The 23,611-nt window shown below is 40.9% G+C and overlaps 1 protein-coding gene across 4 annotated transcripts in view; it reads left to right on the top strand.

The window, feature by feature from the left end:
* Nucleotides 1-23,611, top strand: part of atp2b3b (ATPase plasma membrane Ca2+ transporting 3b) — a 347,919-nt gene that overhangs the window by 171,916 nt on the left and 152,392 nt on the right. For 3 of the 4 annotated variants that reach the window (XM_034172060.1, XM_034172063.1, XM_034172061.1), the window contains exons 4-5: nucleotides 5,188-5,313; nucleotides 14,527-14,652. In XM_034172060.1, the coding sequence (XP_034027951.1) occupies nucleotides 5,188-5,313; nucleotides 14,527-14,652 (252 nt within the window). Of the gene's footprint in view, nucleotides 1-5,187; nucleotides 5,314-14,526; nucleotides 14,686-18,416; nucleotides 18,456-23,611 lie in introns of all 4 variants that reach the window. The other variant, XM_034172062.1, reaches the window with a different exon arrangement.

Genomic DNA, 23,611 nt, shown 5'->3' with positions numbered 1-23,611 from the left:
TGTCACACACTAAACCACCCACACGCCACCCCTTTATCCATTTATGGGTTCATCGTGATGTAGCCAATATAAGCACTGCCAACATGGCAATTCCCAGATATGGGCTTCATATCAACTTTTTGGGTCGCTTATAGAAAACCTATGGGTGACATCGATAGGATTTGTCCAGTATATATATATACAGTAGAAGGTAAAAAAATATGATGCAAATCCAGTGGTGGGCACAGCTAACCAAAAAGTTAGCTTCAATAACAGATCATCAGCTAACTGGACAGTTATCTTTTTTGAAGCTAAACTGATAAACCACCCAAAAAATTATTGGAAGCTACAGCTAATCGATAACCGTTAACCTTCAGTATGGTCTCCGGTACACTTGCAACTAACAAACTGAATCTCTTCTGGTAGTGTCAAAGATTACCATACACCCAAATAATAAGTGAGCATTTCTGTCTTTGTGCGCCCTGCCCGCTGCTGGAAGCTCCTGTTTACTACATAGCTTACAGCAGTGAAGCACCTGAAAGGAGAAGCAAAGCTCAACTCTCTACTTAACAGCAATGTCGCCGTGAGGTGGAGGTCTTGACTTATGGTTTTGATTTATAAATAAAATTAATATGGATAGAATAACCATTAATGTCAATTCTATCATTTGTGCAAAATTAAAATATATATCTTTTAATTTTAAATAATGCACTAATTCTGAAGTCTTGTAACAAACACAGACAGATACCAAAGAGATTATGTCTAAAATGTGCCTCCGTTAACACTGATTGGTTGACTCATTCTATTTAAAAAACAACACGTTAATGTGAGGTGTGTGTTGGTGTTTACATATAATGTGCTTTTGTAAAATATAATAATAATATTAATAATAATATAATATTGGAAGGTAATTGGTCTGATGATGGTTTTCAAAGTTATCTGAAAATCTAGTCCGATAATGAAAACATTAGCTTTGATAATTAGCGGATAGCGGGTTAGCGGAACTGTGCCCACCACTGTGCAAACCATAGTTATTAAAGTTTTGTGTTTTTCCATTAGATTTTACTTTTATTTAAATTTTTTGTTTTGAATTCAGTTTCATTTTAGTTTGATGAGTGATGATGGGCATAACCGCAAATGCGTTTCTGTGTGTGCACAAGCAGAGTGTATATATGTTATTAACTCAGTTAGGTAAGCCGGGTGTGGATATTATTTCTGATAAATAAATAAAGATAACATTGTAATTGGTTTTCGACTAAGTTTTTGTTGGTCTATAGTATTATCGCTTTCTGCTGCTTTGCCAAAGCAAAGCACTGGGCACACAGATCAGGAGTATAAACAACATAAACAACAACCTATCTGACACACACCACTTTGTGACACACACGCCATATTGCCTAAAGCACCCTAGGTAGAAAAAAATTAGTTGGACATAAGAACATAGAAATACACAGCATGGGTGATGCAAACACTATTCAATTTCAATTTAATTCAATTTATTTCATTTATATAGAACCAAATCACAACAGAGTTGCCTCAAGGCCTTCGCACAAGTAATGTCTAACCTTACCAACCCCAAGAGCAAGCACACAGGTGACAGTGGTAAGGAAAAACTCCCTCTGATGATTTGAAGAAGAAACCTCAAACAGACCAGACTCAAAGGGGTGACCCTCTACTTGGGTTATGCTACCAACACAATTGACAATACAAATATACAGGAAATTTTGGGAGTCCATGCTGGTGCACAGGACGGGAGGCCTGCAGAAGAAGACACCCACTCCCATCTCTGGATGGAGCCGCACCTCAAACAGAGAGAAAAAACAGAATCAGGTGGCAGAAAGACAATAAATACAGTATAATTTCTCAGCATTAAGCAACAAGAAAAACAAGAAATACTAAAGTGATCACCAGCCTCTAGCCCTATGCTTCTCTAAAAGACCCAGACTTTAGATAAAGTTGAGGCCATGACGCAACAGAGTGAGAATCACTGATCAGGTGTGATGTCAACCATACAAGGGCATTCCCAGTAATCTTAAAATGATTCTCCAACCTATCGAGTAGAATATGATGATCCATGGTATCAAACACAGCACTAAGATCTAACAGCACCAGAACCGTGTTTCTGTGGAATGATATTTTCTAAAAGCAGACTGCAGTGGCTCAAAAAGATTATTCTCCGTAAGGTGGTCCACAAGCTGCTGTGAAATCACATTTTCCAGAATTTTAGAGCAAAATGATAGATTTGATATCGGCCTATGGTTTTTCAATATACTAGAGTCAAGATTAGATTTCTTAAGTAATGGCTTAATCGCTGCAAATTTGAAACATTTAGGAACAGATCCGGAGGTTAATGACAGATTAATCATTTCTAGCATAGTCGACCCAAGAGTGGACCACAGTTCCTTAACCAGTTGTGTTGGTATCCAATCAAATAAGCAGGTTGTGCTTTTTGTAGATGTTACAAATTTCATCAGCACATCCGGTGAGACACTATCAAATTCTGTAAATCTAGGTAATATTTCAGTGATGGCACCCACCTCAATAGCAGGGTGTAGTAGCTGGGTTAAGGCATCCTGGGATATATTTAACCAAATGTCGTCTATTTTCTTCTCAAAGTAATCTAAGAACTCTTGTGCTGTAAAAGGAGAGCGACTTACAGGTGGTCGTTCATAAATAAGTGTTGCCACAGTGTTGAACAAGAACCTTGAGTTATGCTTGTTTTTGTTGATCAAATCAGAGTAATAGGCCCGAGGTGGAATACTTCTAATTTTGACTGCACCATTTTCATTCTCGAGCTATATGCTTCGGGTCACGCAAGTAATCACTGAACCAAGATGACTGTGTTTTTTTTGGGGGGGGGGGGGGGGGGGGGGGGGGCTGGTTTTAATATAGGTGGAGCAAAATCATGTCGAGTGTAGTTTTGAGTGCTGAGTTTAACTTGTCCGCAAGACTGTTTATTGATTGGGCATTTTCCAAACGTGAAGCTAAGACATCAGGCAGTCTAGCTTTGAATTCAGTCATAGTTGAGGAGTTGTTATGGCGCTGCAATGATGAATAAGGTTGATGTCCCACTAAACCCGGCAGCGAAGCTGTAAACCTAATACAACCTCAATTCCAATGAAGTTGGGACATTGTGTAAAATGTAAATAAAAACAGAATACAATGATTTTCAAATCCTCTTTAACCTATATTCAACTGATTACACAACAAAGACAAGATATTTAATGTTGAAATTGAAAGACTTTATTGTTTTTGTGCAAATATTTGCTCATTTTGAAATGGATGCCTGCAACACATTTCAAGGAAGTTGGGACAGGGGCGACAAAAGACTTGGAAAGTTGATGAATGCTCAAAGAACACCTGTTTGGAACATTCCACAGGGGAACAGGTTAATTGGAAACAAATGAGTGTCATGATTGGTATAAAAGGAGCATCCCCAAAAGGCTCAGCCATTCACAAGCAAAGATGGGGCGAGGATTATCACTTTGTGAACAACTTTGTGAAAAAATAGTCCAACAGTTTAAGAACAATGTTTCTCGATGTTCAATTGCAAGGAATTTAGGTATTCCATCATCTACAGCCCATAATATAATCAGAGGATTCAGATTATCTAGAGAACTGTTTACATGTAAGCAGCAAGGCCAAAAACCAACATTGAATGCCCGTGACCATCGATCCCTCGGGCATTAAAAATCAACATCATTGTGTAAAGGATCTTACCATGTGGGCTCAAGAACACTTCAGAAAACCATTGTCAGTTAATACAGTTCGTTGCTACATCTACAAGTGCAAGTTAAAACTACCATGCAAAGTGAAGGCCATGCATCAACAACATCCAGAAACACCGCCACCTTCTCTGGGCCCGAGCTCATTTGAAATGCGTCACCTTTGAGACTCAATTTGGAAAAGTGTGCTGTGGTCTGATGAGTCCACATTTCAAATTGTTTTTGGAAATCATGGATGTCGTGACCTCCAGACGAAAGAGGAAAAAGACAATCCAGACTGTTACCAGCGCAAAGTTCAAAAGCCAGCATCTGTAATGGTATGGGGGTGTGTTAGTGCCCATGGGGTGGACAGCTTACACATCTGTGATGGTGCCATCAATGCTGAAAGGTGCATCCAGGTTTTGGAGCAACACATGCTGCCATTCAAGCAACGTCTTTTTCAGAGACATCCCTGCTTATTTCAGCAAGACAATGCCAAGCCACATTCTGCACGTGTTACAACAGTGTGCCTTTGTAGTAAAAGACTGCGAGTGCTAGACTGGCCTGCCTGCAGTGCAGACCTGTCGCCCATTGAAAATGTGTGGCACATTATGAAGCGCAAAATACAACAACGGAGACCCCGGACTCAAAGTTCCCAAATGCTTATTGAGTGTTGTTAGAAGGAAAGGAGATGTAACACAGTGGTAAACATACCACTGTCCCAACTTTTTTGAAACATGTTGCAGGCATCCATTTCAAAATGATCAAATATTTGCACAAAACCAATAAAGTTTATCAGTTTGAACATTAAATATCTTGTCTTCGTGGTGTATTTGATTGAATATAGGTTGAAGAGGAGTTGCAAATCATTGTATTCTGTTTTTATTTACATTTTACACAACATCCCAACTTCATTGGAATTGGGGTTGTAAGTGAGTGATCAGAGACTACTGATGCAAGAGATATGATGTCAATATTTGTGACAGCAATACCACTGGCAAGAACCAAATCCAGGGTATTTCCACTAATGTGCACAGAATCCTGAATGCATTACTGAAATCCCAATACATCCATAATGTCCATAAATGATTTGCAGAGGGGATCAGAAGGCTGATTTGAATGTTGAAGTCACCAATAATCAGAATGTTGTCTGCACTAGTAGACAAGTTAGAGATAAACTCACCAAATTCATCTAAGAATTCAGAGTATGGGCCAGGGAGCCTATATACAGTGACAAAGTAATACGGCTGATTTTTGTTCTTGTGACCTTGGCAGTACGTAGCATCGTTCGCAGAGCGGAGAATCAGATGTTCAAACGAATTATATTTGTGACCCCCAACAGCTAATAAGCTAAACCTAGATTTATAAATAAGAGCAACACCCCCGCCTTGCTTCGCATCACGAAGGACATGACTAAATGTCCTCATTTAAGGGGAGGGCAGCTGTAGGTTTAAGCCAGGTTTCACATAATCCAATCATATCTGAGATGTACTTCTGTGTCCAGGGGACCTGCTGCCAGCAGATGGTATCTTGGTCCAGGGCAACGATTTGAAAATAGATGAAAGCTCACTCACAGGAGAGTCTGACCATGTACGGAAGTCTGTGGATAAGGACCCCATGCTGCTCTCAGGTTTGTTGTCACTGTTTGTCTGTCTATGTGTACAGATAGATTTATTCTGGAACACAATACAGCAGGGATTGACATGTGAGTAGTGACTTGATAAGACAGGAAATTGTTACCTAAAATGTGGTCATCTCCTACATTTACAAATGCACTTCTTATCTAAACTCTTGCAGCACAGAGTTTCAGTGTCCCTGGCCTCCAGAAAGTTGACCACAACATTAGTGACATCACTGTCATTATAAACATTGCAATCGCTGAGAAGCTACATTGCACCAAAAAAAAAAACACAATGGAAAAAAATTTCACAAAACAAAACACATGACATTTTTTAAAAGTCAGAAAAAATATGAAAGAAGTCAGAAAAAATCAGACAGCACCATATATCACTTATGAAATATGGCATCCACACCACATATGGTGTTAAAGAGGACGTTTTGGAGGACATTTTGGAAGTAATGATATCATGAATGACATACTGCGATTGATTGGATAAATATGATTGCAACCATGAGGGAACCCGTCTGGAAATGCCAAAATAATTTTCCAACCTATCAAACAATAGTGATTCACAGTGTCAGAAACTGCAATAAAACCCCTTTCACACCGTGCTTGAGAAGAGCTGCATTGTGCTTCGTATCTAGTTCTCGTATGCAGGAATGGTGTGCAGTTGCGCGCAGGGAGAGATAGAGAGAAAGAAACAGAGAGAGAAAACAAAACCTTGCGTGGGGGGGCGAGCTTGGCTCCATGACACTGTTTACAGACTGCATGGATACACAGATGGATTTGATACATTGGAAAAAGTCAGAATACATTATTTCTAGGAGTTAATTGACTCTTGCTTGCCTCTACTGGTGGTTGGCTCTCACTGCGGTATTGTATCACTTCCTGTTCCGGAGCACAGCGGTGTTTTTCTGTATCTGTTAGCTGTTTAATCTGCGCAGTTAGATTGATCTAGTTATCTAGATTACGATTTGTTTCCCAGTGTAATCTTTACGTGCCTTAACTAAAGCACTCCTTCTGCTGAATCACCTCTAAATTATTTACACATTATTCACTTTGCGTGTTTTTAGGAATCCGCTAGCTTAGCGTAGCTACTAGCTCTTAGCCGATTTAGCATGGTGGCTTCTCCTGTCTCTCCCGCACTTTTCTGCTCTGGGTGTGAAATGTTTAGTTATTCCTCGGCCTCCTTTAGCAGTAATGGTACTTGTAATAAGTGTAGCTTATTCGTAGCTTTGGAGGCCAGGCTGGGCGAATTGGAGACTCGGCTCCGCACCGTGGAAAATTCTACAGCTAGCCAGGCCCCTGTAGTCGGTGCGGACCAAGGTAGCTTAGCCGCCGTTAGTTACCCCCTGGCAGATCCCGAGCAGCCGGGAAAGCAGGCCGACTGGGTGACTGTGAGGAGGAAGCGTAGCCCTAAACAGAAGCCCCGTGTACACCGCCAACCCGTTCACATCTCTAACCGTTTTTCCCCACTCGACAACACACCCGCCGAGGATCAAACTCTGGTTATTGGCGACTCTGTTTTGAGAAATGTGAAGTTAGCGACACCAGCAACCATAGTCAATTGTCTTCCGGGGGCCAGAGCAGGCGACATTGAAGGAAATTTGAAACTGCTGGCTAAGGCTAAGCGTAAATTTGGTAAGATTGTAATTCACGTCGGCAGTAATGACACCCGGTTACGCCAATCGGAGGTCACTAAAATTAACATTAAATCGGTGTGTAACTTTGCAAAAACAATGTCGGACTCTGTAGTTTTCTCTGGGCCCCTCCCCAATCGGACCGGGAGTGACATGTTTAGCCGCATGTTCTCCTTGAATTGCTGGCTGTCTGAGTGGTGTCCAAAAAATGAGGTGGGCTTCATAGATAATTGGCAAAGCTTCTGGGGAAAACCTGGTCTTGTTAGGAGAGACGGCATCCATCCCACTTTGGATGGAGCAGCTCTCATTTCTAGAAATCTGGCCAATTTTCTTAAATCCTCCAAACCGTGACTATCCAGGGTTGGGACCAGGAAGCAGAGTTGTAGTCTTACACACCTCTCTGCAGCTTCTCTCCCCCTGCCATCCCCTCATTACCCCATCCCCGTAGAGACGGTGCCTGCTCCCAGACTACCAATAACCAGCAAAAATCTATTTAAGCATAAAAATTCAAAAAGAAAAAATAATATAGCACCTTCAACTGCACCACAGACTAAAACAGTTAAATGTGGTCTATTAAACATTAGGTCTCTCTCTTCTAAGTCCCTGTTGGTAAATGATATAATAATTGATCAACATATTGATTTATTCTGCCTAACAGAAACCTGGTTACAGCAGGATGAATGTGTTAGTTTAAATGAGTCAACACCCCCGAGTCACACTAACTGTCAGAATGCTCGTAGCACAGGCCGGGGCGGAGGATTAGCAGCAATCTTCCATTCCAGCTTATTAATTAATCAAAAACCCAGACAGAGCTTTAATTCATTTGAAAGCTTGACTCTTAGTCTTGTCCATCCAAATTGGAAGTCCCAAAAACCAGTTTTATTTGTTATTATCTATCGTCCACCTGGTCGTTACTGTGAGTTTCTTTGTGAATTTTCAGACCTTTTGTCTGACTTAGTGCTTAGCTCAGATAAGATAATTATAGTGGGCGATTTTAACATCCACACAGATGCTGAGAATGACAGCCTCAACACTGCATTTAATCTATTATTAGACTCTATTGGCTTTGCTCAAAAAGTAAATGAGTCCACCCACCACTTTAATCATATCTTAGATCTTGTTCTGACTTATGGTATGGAAATAGAAGACTTAACAGTATTCCCTGAAAACTCCCTTCTGTCTGATCATTTCTTAATAACATTTACATTTACTCTGATGGACTACCCAGCAGTGGGGAATAAGTTTCATTACACTAGAAGCCTTTCAGAAAGCGCTGTAACTAGGTTTTAGATATGATTCCTTCTTTATGTTCTCTAATGCCATATACCAACACAGTGCAGAGTAGCTAAATTACTCTGTAAGGGAGATAGAGTATCTCGTCAATAGTTTTACATCCTCATTGAAGACAACTTTGGATGCTGTAGCTCCTCTGAAAAAGAGAGCTTTAAATCAGAAGTGTCTGACTCCGTGGTATAACTCACAAACTCGTAGCTTAAAGCAGATAACCCGTAAGTTGGAGAGGAAATGGCGTCTCACTAATTTAGAAGATCTTCACTTAGCCTGGAAAAAGAGTCTGTTGCTCTATAAAAAAGCCCTCCGTAAAGCTAGGACATCTTTCTACTCATCACTAATTGAAGAAAATAAGAACAACCCCAGGTTTCTTTTCAGCACTGTAGCCAGGCTGACAAAGAGTCAGAGCTCTATTGAGCTGAGTATTCCATTAACTTTAACTAGTAATGACTTCATGACTTTCTTTGCTAACAAAATTTTAACTATTAGAGAAAAAATTACTCATAACCATCCCAAAGACATATCGTTATCTTTGGCTGCTTTCAGTGATGCCGGTATTTGGTTAGACTCTTTCTCTCCGATTGTTCTGTCTGAGTTATTTTCATTAGTTACTTCATCCAAACCATCAACATGTTTATTAGACCCCATTCCTACCAGGCTGCTCAAGGAAGCCCTACCATTATTTAATGCTCCGATCTTAAATATGATCAATCTATCTTTGTTAGTTGGCTATATACCACAGGCTTTTAAGGTGGCAGTAATTAAACCATTACTTAAAAAGCCATCACTTGACCCAGCTATCTTAGCTAATTATAGGCCAATCTCCAACCTTCCTTTTCTCTCAAAAATTCTTGAAAGGGTAGTTGTAAAACAGCTAACTGATCATCTGCAGAGGAATGGTCTATTTGAAGAGTTTCAGTCAGGTTTTAGAATTCATCATAGTACAGAAACAGCATTAGTGAAGGTTACAAATGATCTTCTTATGGCCTCGGACAGTGGACTCATCTCTGTGCTTGTTCTGTTAGACCTCAGTGCTGCTTTTGATACTGTTGACCATAAAATTTTATTACAGAGATTAGAGCATGCCATAGGTATTAAAGGCACTGCGCTGCGGTGGTTTGAATCATATTTGTCTAATAGATTACAATTTGTTCATGTAAATGGGGAATCTTCTTCACAGACTAAAGTTAATTATGGAGTTCCACAAGGTTCTGTGCTAGGACCAATTTTATTCACTTTATACATGCTTCCCTTAGGCAGTATTATTAGACGGTATTGCTTAAATTTTCATTGTTACGCAGATGATACCCAGCTTTATCTATCCATGAAGCCAGAGGACACACACCAATTAGCTAAACTGCAGGATTGTCTTACAGACATAAAGACATGGATGACCTCTAATTTCCTGCTTTTAAACTCAGATAAAACTGAAGTTATTGTACTTGGCCCCACAAATCTTAGAAACATGGTGTCTAACCAGATCCTTACTCTGGATGGCATTACCCTGACCTCTAGTAATACTGTGAGATATCTTGGAGTCATTTTTGATCAGGATATGTCATTCAAAGCGCATATTAAACAAATATGTAGGACTGCTTTTTTGCATTTACGCAATATCTCTAAAATCAGAAAGGTCTTGTCTCAGAGTGATGCTGAAAAACTAATTCATGCATTTATTTCCTCTAGGCTGGACTATTGTAATTCATTATTATCAGGTTGTCCTAAAAGTTCCCTAAAAAGCCTTCAGTTAATTCAAAATGCTGCAGCTAGAGTACTGACGGGGACTAGAAGGAGAGAGCATATCTCACTCATATTGGCCTCTCTTCATTGGCTTCCTGTTAATTCTAGAATAGAATTTAAAATTCTTCTTCTTACTTATAAGGTTTTGAATAATCAGGTCCCATCTTATCTTAGGGACCTCGTAGTACCATATCACCCCAATAGAGCGCTTCGCTCTCAGACTGCAGGCTTACTTGTAGTTCCTAGGGTTTGTAAGAGTAGAATGGGAGGCAGAGCCTTCAGCTTTCAGGCTCCTCTCCTGTGGAACCAGCTCCCAATTCAGATCAGGGAGACAGACACCCTCTCTACTTTTAAGATTAGGCTTAAAACTTTCCTTTTTGCTAAAGCTTATAGTTAGGGCTGGATCAGGTGACCCTGAACCATCCCTTAGTTATGCTGCTATAGACGTAGACTGCTGGGGGGTTCCCATGATGCACTGTTTCTTTCTCTTTTTGCTCTGTATGCACCACTCTGCATTTAATCATTAGTGATCGATCTCTGCTCCCCTCCACAGCATGTCTTTTTCCTGGTTCTCTCCCTCAGCCCCAACCAGTCCCAGCAGAAGACTGCCCCTCCCTGAGCCTGGTTCTGCTGGAGGTTTCTTCCTGTTAAAAGGGAGTTTTTCCTTCCCACTGTAGCCAAGTGCTTGCTCACAGGGGGTCGTTTTGACCGTTGGGGTTTTACATAATTATTGTATGGCCTTGCCTTACAATATAAAGCGCCTTGGGGCAACTGTTTGTTGTGATTTGGCGCTATATAAAAAAATTGATTGATTGATTGATTGATTTAATAATGTACCACAATCATGACAGAACGTAAGAAGGTGAAAGTGCCGTGGAGCTGCAGCTGGCAATCGTGCATGCATTCCATCCATGAGGAGAAGATGGTGTACATGTCCTCTTGCTGGCGATGGGTCCATGAGCAGGAGTTAATGGACTTTATTTAACTTGCCACAGTCTTGTGAGAACTTGGATGGCGTGCGCAATCCATATGTGAGGAGTGGACGGTGGACATGGACATGTCCTCTCGCTAGCAATCTGTCCATGAGGAATGGACGTGGACATGTCCTCTGAAGATGGAAGCTTGGCTCATCTCTTCTTATTCCGTGGTTTTGAAGCTTCACTAACAGCAAATTCCAGCGGGATGAATAAAATCTTTCAATCTATCAATTACTGATAAAAAAAAAAACCTTAAAGGATTTTTCGCCCTGGCTGTGTAGAATTGTGGAGGCTTTGTGTACAGTAGTTACATATAGCTGCAGTGTGTTGTGTAGACTTGCTTAAAATCTGCATACTTTCTGCGTCCTGTGCTCTACGCCGAAAATATTAAACATGTTTAATGTTTTGTGTCTGCCTCGTGTACCCCATCAGCATACTGCTGCGTAGGGGAGCAAAAACTTAGCATAGAGTTGCTTAAACTCGGCGTAGAGCTGCATAGCTCAGTGTAGTCGGTACACCGTATTACGCACCTCTACGTTGGCCCGGTGTGAAAGGGGCTTAAGATCCAGCAGCAGCAGTAGTAGTGTCATGATCTCTGGATCCCATAGCAAGCAGTAGATCATTAGTTACTTTAGTAAGTGCTGCCTTTGTGGAGTGGTAAGTCCTAAATGTTAAGTGTTATGGCTCAAAGAGATCATTTCTGCCATACGGTAAGTTTATGTGAATCTGCTTTTTCAAGAGTTAAGTGAGGTACATTTGATACCAGTCTATAATTAGCCAATAAACTATGATACAGGTTGGGATTTTTTAAGCTGAGGTTTAACCACTACAGATTTAAAACATGCAAGAGCAGTACTGTTGAATGTGACAGTTTAATAATATTCAGAACAGTTGGACCTAAAGAAGACCATAGATCCTTAATTTAATTGGCAGTGGATCAGAGAGACAAGTAGTATTTTTAGTGTCATCCACAATTTTCAGCAGCACCAGTATCAGGAGCAGTTATTATTAGTTTTCTGTCAGAATTAGCACCAAACATGGATCATTCAACCTGACTGAAGTTGGTTAAACATTTGCCCTAATATCCTCTATTTTATTGTCAAAATAATCCAAGAAAAAGTGTGGATGATTGCCTTTGAATAAGTTTGGCCATGGTTTCAAAAATAATATTGGATTATGTTTTGTTGTGCTAATTAGATCAGAAATAATAAGCCCTCTTTGCAGCTAATAATGCATGTTTGTAATTTAATATGCCATCATGCCAGGCAAGGCAAAAACCTTACAATTTAGAGCTATTGGAGCAGGGAATCAGACACTAAACACAGATATTGTAAAGGAAGTAATGCATCAAGTAGATGACTTAAAGACATCCAGGCTCATCAGGCAGGCTAATCACGCTTCAGACTTAATGAAGAAGTGTTCGAAAACAGCTAGTGTAAGGGGATGTGTTGATATCCTCAAATGGCAATACCACTAGCAAAGACCAAGTCTAAAGCATTGGACATGGACTTGTACAGAGAGCAAACCACTTTGACTAAATTGACTAAATTTAAACATTTTTGAGTCATCTAAATCAGGGGTATTTGTTTGTCGCTGAGCTCCATCAGTTTTTGCATGAGCATATGCAGTATCATTGAAACAGGCTTTGAGCATTTGAGGAACGAAAACATTCTGCAGAAAGGCAGTCCATTCACTAACAAAGGAATTTTTGAATATTTTTCCTTGTGGATCAGTTTGTGCAGGTAAAATAGGCATGTTGCTTAAAGTACTCTCTATGAGGGAGGACACACGAAACACATCCACGCCTTCTTTTGAGGGATCACCAACGAGAAGCTCTGCAACACCTGTTCAGGTCCAATTCACTAAAATATCAATTTATGAATTCTAATAACACTTCCATCTAATGCAATTCCCAATAACACTAAGGGCCCCATCACACATTATGGGATTGAAGCCGACTAGCGCACGAAGGAGGAATTTGCATGCCATTCGTGAAAAATCGGAGCTGCTCCAAATGCCTCGTACACCTGTCGCCACAACCATTCGCGCACACAAGTGGCCGAAAGACAGCGAATCCCTACGCATGCTCATTTGATCCCCCTTTCGGAAGGTGTTGGCCAAATTCCAGTTGCCACACAGGAACATCTAACACCGCTTGCTGGACACTTAGAAAAGGCGGGGACACACACACACACACACAAATGGGGTGTGCAGTGGGTTGTCGTCCCCCCAACACGAATGGCTTGTGGAGTGTGCCATCCCCCACCACCACCACCAACACACATACACACACACACACCATGAATCCAACATTGTCAGCTGTGGCTGGGGGTCCCAGAGTCTGGTCGCTGTCCAGCGCAGTGTGCTGCTGGACCAGCTGACTGCTGTGTCCTACAACTCAGTTCGAGAACACGCAATGCACATGTGTGTGTCGGCGCTCACGCCCTCAGCATCTGAGCATGCGGCACGGTGTGAAGCCAGCCCAGACGACTGATGTCACTTCCACCATGTAAATTGTAGTTTACATGACAGACAGAAAGAGTGGAAATTAAATACAACAAATAAGGGTGAAGGCGTGAACTCATTCATGTGTGATCGCTTTGCTCATACGCTTTGCTGTGGATATGCGGCGCATGTCAGCTGACCGCCGACTGAAAGCTGGATGTGACCGTGCACGCAAGGTGTTACATTACAACACAGACATCAGACAGAGATGCAGGACAAACACATAATAATACTTACATAAAATTAAAATCACAGAACAAACCAACAGAGAGTGAGCCTTTTTTGTTCTGTGAGCTGCTGAGGACGGCTGACAGAGGTGGGCGTGTCCCCCTGCAACATGCAGCTGTTCACATATCTGTGTTCACAAATTATAGCTCGGGAACACCTGTACTGGCTTGTAGGATACGACCTCACATGACTGTACTGTGAAACGCGGATGTTGGCATGCTGTCCTCACATGGGAATAAATTAAAACACATATCACTTCAGCTGACCAGTTTGTCAGTGCAACGCTACACTGGTGAATCTCGTGTCATGCAGGAAATCACCCCACGAGATGCCTACCTGAGGCACGTGTCACTGTGGGATGTCCCCACATTGTAATAATTCATTTCATTACTTCCTGGTGTATGTCGAGGCGGAGGCTAAATCTGTTCTTTATAACAGGAATTAAGTATAAATTGTGTTGTTTTATTAATTTTTTGCTCCGCCGCTGTGTGCGCGACTTTCCACATGGTCGCACTGTGTTTGTGCACGCAAACACGAGCGTGCACGATACCGCAGCACTGATTTCGTGCACGCCTGTCCAACTACGTGCCCCTCCTGACAGCAGGTGGAATGTTCTCCATTTTGTTTTTGGTTTCTGGATTTTCTTCAGGTTTCTGCGTCTTTCGTGTTATGTGTGAAGGGGCTCTAACATAAGAAAGGACACTGCTGGAACAGCTGCTCCAGACAACCAGTCTGCATTTGTGACAGAACCATGCAAGGTCCCAGTTCTTTCACATCTGAGACCACTTGGGGGTGTCGCTGTGCAATCACTGTAAAAGTAAAAAAGTTATCTCGCTGTTCAGGTACCCATGTGATGGAAGGCTCAGGCAGGATGCTGGTGACGGCTGTAGGTGTCAACTCACAGACTGGCATCATCTTCACCCTGCTGGGTGCTGGAGAAGTGGAGGAGGATGGAAAGGAGAAGAAGGGTAAGCAAAAGAAAAGAAGCAGAGATGGGGATTGTCAGGACAAACTGTATTTTAAATTGTAATGACAAAAAGAAAAAAATTTTGGAAACTACACATGAGTTTGGTGAAACTGTCTATGTCTCTGTCTTTCTGTGGACTCTGGAACTCAAAAGGTGGTTTACTAACTATAGTGGAATTTTATGGAGAGTTGAGTTGAAGAGTTCACTCAGTTTTGTGGATGTTGTCATTTTCTCTTTTTTCAGTGTCTTTGACTTTGGAAAATTGGATTTCCTTTTATCTTGTTCTTTAAAGTAGACCTGCATTGAAATAAATGTGGTCAGATTTCAGAAAGAAATAGCTGATATGTATTTATAAGACCCTTGTGAATGCAGTAAAGTAAATCTGTAAGCCCAGTGAGTGAAAATCTGTAAGCGGAGAAATCTTCATTTAAAAATGACAATTTGCAGCTAAAATTTAGCCCTCTGTGAAAACAGTTTGTACAGCCGTATCATTTCCATGACGTCAGGGACAAGACGACGCACTCCCACCTTCAGTCCGATCCCGCATTGAAATTGATTTTATCTGTTAGTAATGTTACTTATACACGTCCTGGTTTCAACATCCAAAAGTAAGCTGCAATGAATGTGAGATACAGCTCTGTGTGCTCAGATCAGCAACGACATCGACAGCGGGCGCCGTTCTTCCTCTCCCGCTCTCTGCCTCCGCTGCACTTATTAAGTCTGCGGGCTCGTTAATGAGCTCGTTAACCGCCGACGCGGGCCACTCACACCGCCCGTGTCTGCTTTGCAGCCGGTGTTGTGCCAGATTCAGCGCACAACACCGGCATCACCCCTCTGTCTACTGAATGGAGCTGCTGCACACTTGGCACAAGTCCTGAGATTACGCTCGCTGTTTTAATGCGAAGTGGCCAGTACACCTGTTGCTGCAAGGACAGATGTCTTGCGGCAAAATCCACAGCACCGCACGTCTCGGCAATTGGAGCCCCAGAGCTCCATGGACGCTGAGAGAGGTTTATATATTTTTAATGACTGGGATTCTTTGCGGGTCTCGCCTCCATATCCCGCGATGGTACCGGAGGCGAAAGACAGTAGATTTTCATTGCGACACCACTCAATCAAACGGGCGTATGAAAAGGTCCCCCAAAATAATTTTCAAGCACAAATAAAAGAAATGTGTACTCACCAAACGTGCCGCAAGACAATATGAAGTTTTAAAAAAAGTAGATCCTTCCGAATAAGACAAGAATAAGGTGCAGATGCAAACTGACGTAAATCCACAAATTACAATTGGCGCAATGCATGCTGGGAGAGGGTCTTGTCCATGACGTCTCGGCAGCGTCCATGATGAGAGGGACAATTTGCAGAGGGCTAAATGTTAGCTGTAAATCTGTCATTTTCAAATGAAGATTTCTCCGTTGAATGACAGATCTGGGCTTGCAGATTTACTTTACTACATTCAGAAGGATCTCATGTGTAAATGTAAGTCATTTTTTGTTCAAAAAATCTGACTGCATTTTTTTCAATGCAGGTCTCCTTTAACATTCAAACCATGTGCCTTATTTACAGTTTTAGATCACAGTCAGAAGGTTGAAGCTCCTTTGTTGGTCAGTGTCAGAAACGACAGTGGAGCTATGCACTCTCCAACTTCACATTCTACTTATTTTAACTGCATATCACAGAGAATTACAGTTGAAAACTAATACTGAATATGAGGTCAAGGTTCATTGATGGGTATGCACAGGCGAGACTAAGGTAAGCAGCTAACTGTGTGACTAATCACTTTAAAAGGTTTATTTACATTTAATAAGATAAAATGTGTATGTTTAGCCCCATGTCAGGATCTTGTCAGTACTATTAGACACATCTGATGGTGTTGTCTGTTCAGTGGCACCAAGAAGCAGTTTACTCTTGAGTGTTCTGTCCAGTAACATTAATTAGCCTGTTACCCAGCGCCGGTGTTTGCATTCTAACTGAATAATGAACCAACTAAATTAATTTTTGTCCCAACTGAAAGATAGCCCCTAAAACATCTGAAAATAGAGTCTAGGTTGAAAAATGTCAAACTTCTCCTTTAATTTTATGAACGTGTGACTTGTTTAGAATGACTATTTCAAGGAATTTGTTATAGATATGCTTGTGGTTCCTATTAAACACTAATATGAAGTCACATATCACCTTTCTGTTGGTTACGTGACCTTTGACCATCAATGATGTTGAAAGGGTAAACTAAATTAGAATGGCTGATTTAAGGAATTGGTTCGAAATACACCTACCCTATGGTGACTATTGAACAATAATATATCGCTTGTCCTTTGGTCACATGACCGTTAACATTTTTGGCCTTCAATGACAGTGAAAGGTAAACTAAGGATAGTTCTTTTAAGGAATTGGTTACAACTACACTTACACTCCCTATTAAACATCCTCTAAACTGTACATTCTTTAAATAGTGTATATAGTACATTCTTCAGTCTAATAATATGTATATTACAATGTATTTTTAAATCATCTGATGTGAACTTTCTACAGGCAAATCTTCAAGGGAGAATGAACAGAGTAAGAATTTCATTGTGTGGTATAACTGCCTGTGTTTACTGTGCACATGACAATAAAAACTCTTAACTCTTAAACACCAATTTGAAGTCATATATAACCTTTCTTTTGGTCACAGGACCTTTGACCGTAGATGACACTGATAGGTTAAACATTCAGAATGTCCATTTGGAGGAATTGGTTACAGATACACCTACGGTTCCTATCAAACACTAATAAGAACTCTTACAATGGCTGTTTTGAAGAATTGTTTCCATATACACCGAGCGCACTGGTTAAATTTTAGACAGACTTGATCAAGCATCAAGACCACATAGAATCATATTGATGATACTGAATTACACAGAAATATAAAATAATTTAATCTCTGCCAAACAGCACAGGTGTTGTACTCTCTGAGTGTGCATTCTAGTTTGTTTTTGTAATTTCATTTATTCATGTTTTGGACTTACATCAAAGTTTTGTGAGTGATAATTTTGTTTGAGCTCTTTTAAATTGTCGGACATTCATGCTTTTTCTAATAGACTGTATCATGAGGTAATGGATTGCAATCATTTTTAGCAGCAAAATTATAATGCTAATACTGCTCTATTTGGTGGCAACACCTTCCAGTGAATATATATATATATATATATATATATATATATATATATATATATATATATATATATATATATATATATATATATATATATATATATACTTTATGATAAATAGTAAAAGCCAGTGATTCTCATGATAACCAGAAACACAAAATTCATCATTGATCAGCCACCGACACTAAAATGAATGTTGATTTTTATTTATTTATTGTAAATCTATAGTCTTCTTAACAGTGTATGAAAGGCCAGTCATTATATAATTTGGAGTTATAACTTCCAAACTCTAATAAATGCATTTCAAGATTTTAAAAGATATTTAAAGCTTTGTCTGTGTTTCGGTAGTGCCTTGTCATGGGTGCCATTGGTAATGAGAAAAAAACACTGTAATGAACCAACTAAATTAATTTCTCAGTGCAAATTAAAACATTTAATCTTTGTATTGATTTACTCCTTCAGGCCTGGTCAGGGATAATAGTAAGCATCACATACTTTTCTATTTGTTTTGTTTTCAAGTAAGCAGCTTAAACAACTACGGTGGATTTCAAGTGTTAATTTGCATTTGGAATTACAGTAATTGCTGTTATCCGGCAAAGTCGGCTTCAAAGAGCAGTTGGTACCACTGAAGAAAAGCATCATGACATCATCATATGTAAAATCCAAAACAAACTCATCTGCAAGACAGCGCAGACATTCAGTATGACCATATCATTTAATGACAGGATGATTCTTTCCCTGAGGTAGGAAAAACACTCAACAACACCCTCCCAGAAGAACATATATGACACCAAAAAAATGCCTAGAGTTTAGGACAAGATAAACATGGCTGAGCCTGAAAAGCAGGAAAGTCAATTTGAGTTTTCCAGTAATCATGTAATAAGGGTTTTCCGGTGATTAGCAGTGTCCTGGTGCCCACTTAGGCCACTCTTTGGTTACATTTACAGCACAAACTTTTATAGGCATGCCAAACATATGTTAATTTGTATTAGAATATCCACTTTTGGGATGCAGTCGCTGAGGTCCAAAGGGCATTGGCCCATTGAAAAGAGCTTAAGGAGAAGAAAAGGAATGACTTTTTCCCTGCGAATAGCAGGACATGCATCAGCATAATGGAGTTAGTCAATGAGTCACTGAGTGAGTCGGCAAAACACAATCAATTGGGTTTATTCTTTTATACATTATTTTAAATAGTAGTGTTGGCACAATGGAGCATGTCTGGGCTTGTTCAGGCGGAATCTGCCCTCTTTTCAGAAGGCCCGGTTGTCAGAAAATGTCTTTTCCTCTGCTTGCAATGTTGAGATAAGTACATGCTCATATGCATGCTATTCATTCAGGCTGGTCTTTATTTTAGTTTTGAATTATAATTTAAATAAAGCTGAAGACATTTTCTACTGTTATTGTTCAAAGGTTTTTCTACTGAAACTCAACTGATTGTCAAACTGCTTGTGTCACAGACTGAACGGTCTGCCCCTAAAAATTGGTCCTCCTTTTGCATCTGCGCATGCATCATTTCACACCACAACAGCACGTCTGATACAGAGTCTCTTCACCCAAAGCAATTAAATGGATTAATGGGATTATTAACCATCAGATGATAAAGGGAAAACCTCTTAAATCATTCTAAAGTCAGTTTTAAGCAGAAAGGAGGCCGTTTTAAGTGAACGCATCAGCTAGCAGCTCGTTTAGCTGCAGCGCTCTCATCGCTTCCACTGCCTTTTATAATGAAATAATGCTGAATTTATGTGGAAATGATTGTTGTATAAAAGCTTCAGATGTCTGTCGCTGAAATAGATGACAACTGGTGTGCAGTTTTAAGCAGAAACAAGGTGTTAATCCGTGATCCGTGTCATCAGGGGGGACCGATTTTTAGGGGGACCATTCGGTCGGCGACACCTGGTTTTCTGACTAATGGCCCTTCTGAAAATAAGGTGGGCACCATTCAGGCAGGCGCACCTGTAAAGTCGACCTTTTGTTTGCATGTGATTTATGTAGCCTTGTTGCTAGTCGCAAGGTCCTGGAGGCCACTGAAGCAGCTGTTGTGTTTCTTCTGAAACATGCCACCTAATCATGTTGGAGACATGTTGGAGTTAGTGTTGCGGTGTGCACGTGTGGCAATCAGTGGAACTGCTTCATTTTTATTTGTCACCTCTGACAAACAGCAGGAAGGTGGTAGTTGTGTGGTTGTTGCTGTCTGTCTTGTTTTTTCTTTCTTTCTTTTTTTTTTTTTTACAGATGCTTAACCTCAAAAAAGTGATTTACAGATTGAAATCAAGTTTTGTGTCAAAACGGTCACTGGATGATGGAAGAGTTAGGAAATTTTGCTGGTAGTTTAAATCCATATATACTGTGTATATATATATATATAGAGAGAGAGAGAGAGAAAATATTTCCTTTAATTTCTTTCTTTCAATTCTTTAACCTTGCAAGACACATTTTCCTCTTAGTTTGTAGCATTGCTGCTTGCTGATGTCAGTGATGTAATTCTAACGGTCGTCTGCTGATTGGTGAAGGTCAGTGCACTGAGTGCATGATCTAGTTGATGATGTGACTGCTGACAAAAGCAGCAGGATTAATTTTTTGTAGTGTTTAGGGATTTATTATAAGCTCACATTAAGCCAAATTCTTTAAAAATAATTTTGCAATACAGCAACCTAAATCATTCTGCAAAGGCAAACCAAGAGTTTTTAAAGGCAAATGGAAAAATTCTGCGTTGGTTCAGTCACCTGACCTGAATCCAATTCAGCAGTTGAGCAGCATTTACTTGCTCTAAAAACAATCATGAAGACAAAGTTGACAGAGCACCACCAAAGAAGACATCCAGGATCTTGTCTTCAACTGTGGTGAATGGTCTCTGATAGCATGTTGATTTGTGGCGTGTCCAACTCATCATACAGCATGTAATCTGAGAACAGAGCAGGTGACTCTGGGTTAGAAGTTGGAGTACCAGTATATTGGCCATGCTTTCATTCCAGGTGTTTGCTTCAGGCTACCTGTCTGTGTCCTTGGACAAGACACTTCGTCAGTGTTGTCTTCATCCATCCAACTGTAAAGTGTTACTAACCTCAACTAGCCTCGAACCTGTGATGGACTGGTGTCCCCATCAGGGGGAGTCTGAGACTCTCATCCACTTCACACTATGGTATCCAGGGATAGTGTCAGGGTTTGCACAGAATTTACTGCAGATAATCTGAGTAGGAAATAGGGCACAGAGAGGTTTTATTTATCCTCCTAATTAGTGATGTGTGTGTTTTGGGCATAACACATAATAAAGCAGAGTGTAATCAGTCATCCCCTTTAAGAGCTGGAGTGTGCCAGCACTCCACGGACAACGTTATTTATAAAGCAAAATAAAACTAGAGCACCTCGCTTGTAGAGCGCAAACCTCCACCAACACTAGTTCCAATTCCACAAATTTTTACCTTGGAAAATATTTCCAGGTCAAAGTACTGTTAGAAGTGCCTTTTCATAATAATATAAAATATCGATCAAAAGGGCTTTTCAATGTTAAAATCAAATATTTGCTAAATCTGCAATATGAATCAGATGCAGGTGAATCTCAGTGTATTCACTGAGAGTGCCACTTTGCGTCTCATTGTCACAAATGAGAGTAAATGAGGCACTTTTGACTTTGGTGTGTGCTGCTGCCTTCTTGGTCAGATCACCCTTGTGAAAGAGGTCTTGATCTCAGTGGTTTTTTTTTTATCTGGTTTAACAAAGGTTAAATGAAGGGCACCTGCACGCATAACACAAATAAGTAGGAATCAGGGCAAATCACGGTGAAACGGCCGAATGAGCAAACCCTGAAAACATCGAGCCGATGTTGGGAGGGAGACATGGTCGAATGATCCCGCTGTGACGTTCCATCGCGATGACACTGTCGCAGTGGGAACACAGTGTGAGCAGCTGGAACGTGTGGAACCACATCAGGCGCTGCTGTGGAGAAAAAAAATTATAAAAACTACACACCATAAAAAAAACTGCAATGTCCAATATTTAATCCCTGTTGTCAAGCGGACAATACAAATATGATCCCTCTGTGCCTCTGTATATGACCCATGGTCACAGATGTACAGTCATGAAATGACATGAATGAAACAGTGCGCGCTCATTATGTCTTTTTATGTCCAGTCGGGTATATAAATAATTACTATAATCACCAGACACTGATAGATGAGATATTGATGTATAATTAGTGAATATCACTGGGTTGATATAAATAATAAATAAAAGGGGACCCAATACAGACCCTGCGGTTAAATAACCCTGTTTAAATAAAAAAAATAAATGCCACTCGCAGGATTCGAGCCTGTAATTTAGAAAAGCTCTAATTGACAGACAGAAACTTTACCACTGCACTACAATCACTGTCTTATAACAGGAGTATAAAATACCTCAATTCAAGAAGGAGATAAATGTATTTTTTAAAAAAAGAGAAAATAGACGATGTAGACGAAGAGGACATTTTCGTCGTCTTTAATTACGGTGAAAAAAGACGTGACATTCAGATCGTCTGCTGCATGTCCACATGATCTGATGGTCCGTTTCCCCTGGGACAGCCTGTCAATGTGCGCACGCACTCCAGCCCATCGCAAAAGCGATATATGTTTTATGTATTTCCATGTGATGACAGCAAGCACACACAAGCGCGTCACGGTGGTCATATCCATCAAAACATGTGTTCTACATGTTCTACGTGTTCTACAGCTGTGACATCCAGGACCGGAGATCTCAACAGCTGCTGCTGTTGGCAGCCAGCCACGCCCCCCTGTCCATTTAGCACAAAGACCAAAGTGTCACTCTCTGTTTCTGTGTTATGTGATCATTTTTTATAGTTATTTTGCCAGGTAATTGTGTATGTAGTTATTGTAGTAATTATTTCTATACCTGTCCTGGCTGTGGTCTCTGTTTTTGTAGTGTGACACGTTGTGTGCACTGAGCCGTCATTTTGAGCTGTCAGTGAGTCTCTGACCAGTGATCAGCTGAGAGGCGTCTTGCTGTGCAGTGTGAGCTCTGGCTGGCTGCTCCCTATCTGTGCATACATATCAGCATTCCATGCAAGGTTGCTGCCCACCTCCCACACGCCATATGAATTGTGCGGGGAGGGAGCGGAGGGGGGCGCAAAACACACGCATGCCACGTGTTGCGGGGGGAAGCGGGGGGCACGAAACACACGCACGCTGCATGTGTTGTGGGGGGTAGGGGCGCAACACACGTGCGATACGCACACACGGCACATGCATTGAAGGGGGAGCTGACACTGGCACGCCACATGTGTGTTGCTTGGCAACTCCACAGCCATGGAGGCACTTAGACAAATTCCACAGCCAGCTCAAAAGTGGTCGTGTGCTCACTGTTTTCATGTTGACAGCGCAAATGGCACCACATTTTCTAAGTGTCCAGTGAGCCGTGTTGGATGTCAGCTGCTGGTGTGTGCGAATAGTTGTAGCAACAGCTGTACGAGGTCTGTCCGAAAAGTAACGGACCTTTTTATTTTTTTCAAAAACTATATGGATTTGAATCATGTGCGCTTGCGTCAGCCAAGCTTGAACCTTCGTGCGCATGCGTGAGTTTTTTCACGCCTGTCGGTTGCGTCATTCTCCTGTGGGCAGGCTTTGACTGAGCACTGGTCCAGCCCCCTCGTCGGATTTTCATTGTCAGGGAAATGGCTGAACGACTGCCGCTTTGCTCCATGAAAAGTTTTTCAGAAACTGTGTGAGACAGCCAGGTGGAAACCATTCGGAAAATTCAGATGGCTTTCGGTGAAGATTCTATCGGCGTCACACAGATTAAGGACCATTACAACCGGAT

The sequence above is a fragment of the Thalassophryne amazonica genome, chromosome 6, assembly GCF_902500255.1.
Source record: "Thalassophryne amazonica chromosome 6, fThaAma1.1, whole genome shotgun sequence".
NCBI classification, from domain to species: Eukaryota; Metazoa; Chordata; class Actinopteri; order Batrachoidiformes; family Batrachoididae; genus Thalassophryne; species Thalassophryne amazonica.
The sequence above is the reverse complement of the archived record's forward strand: the minus strand, read 5'-3'. Positions and strand labels throughout refer to the sequence as shown.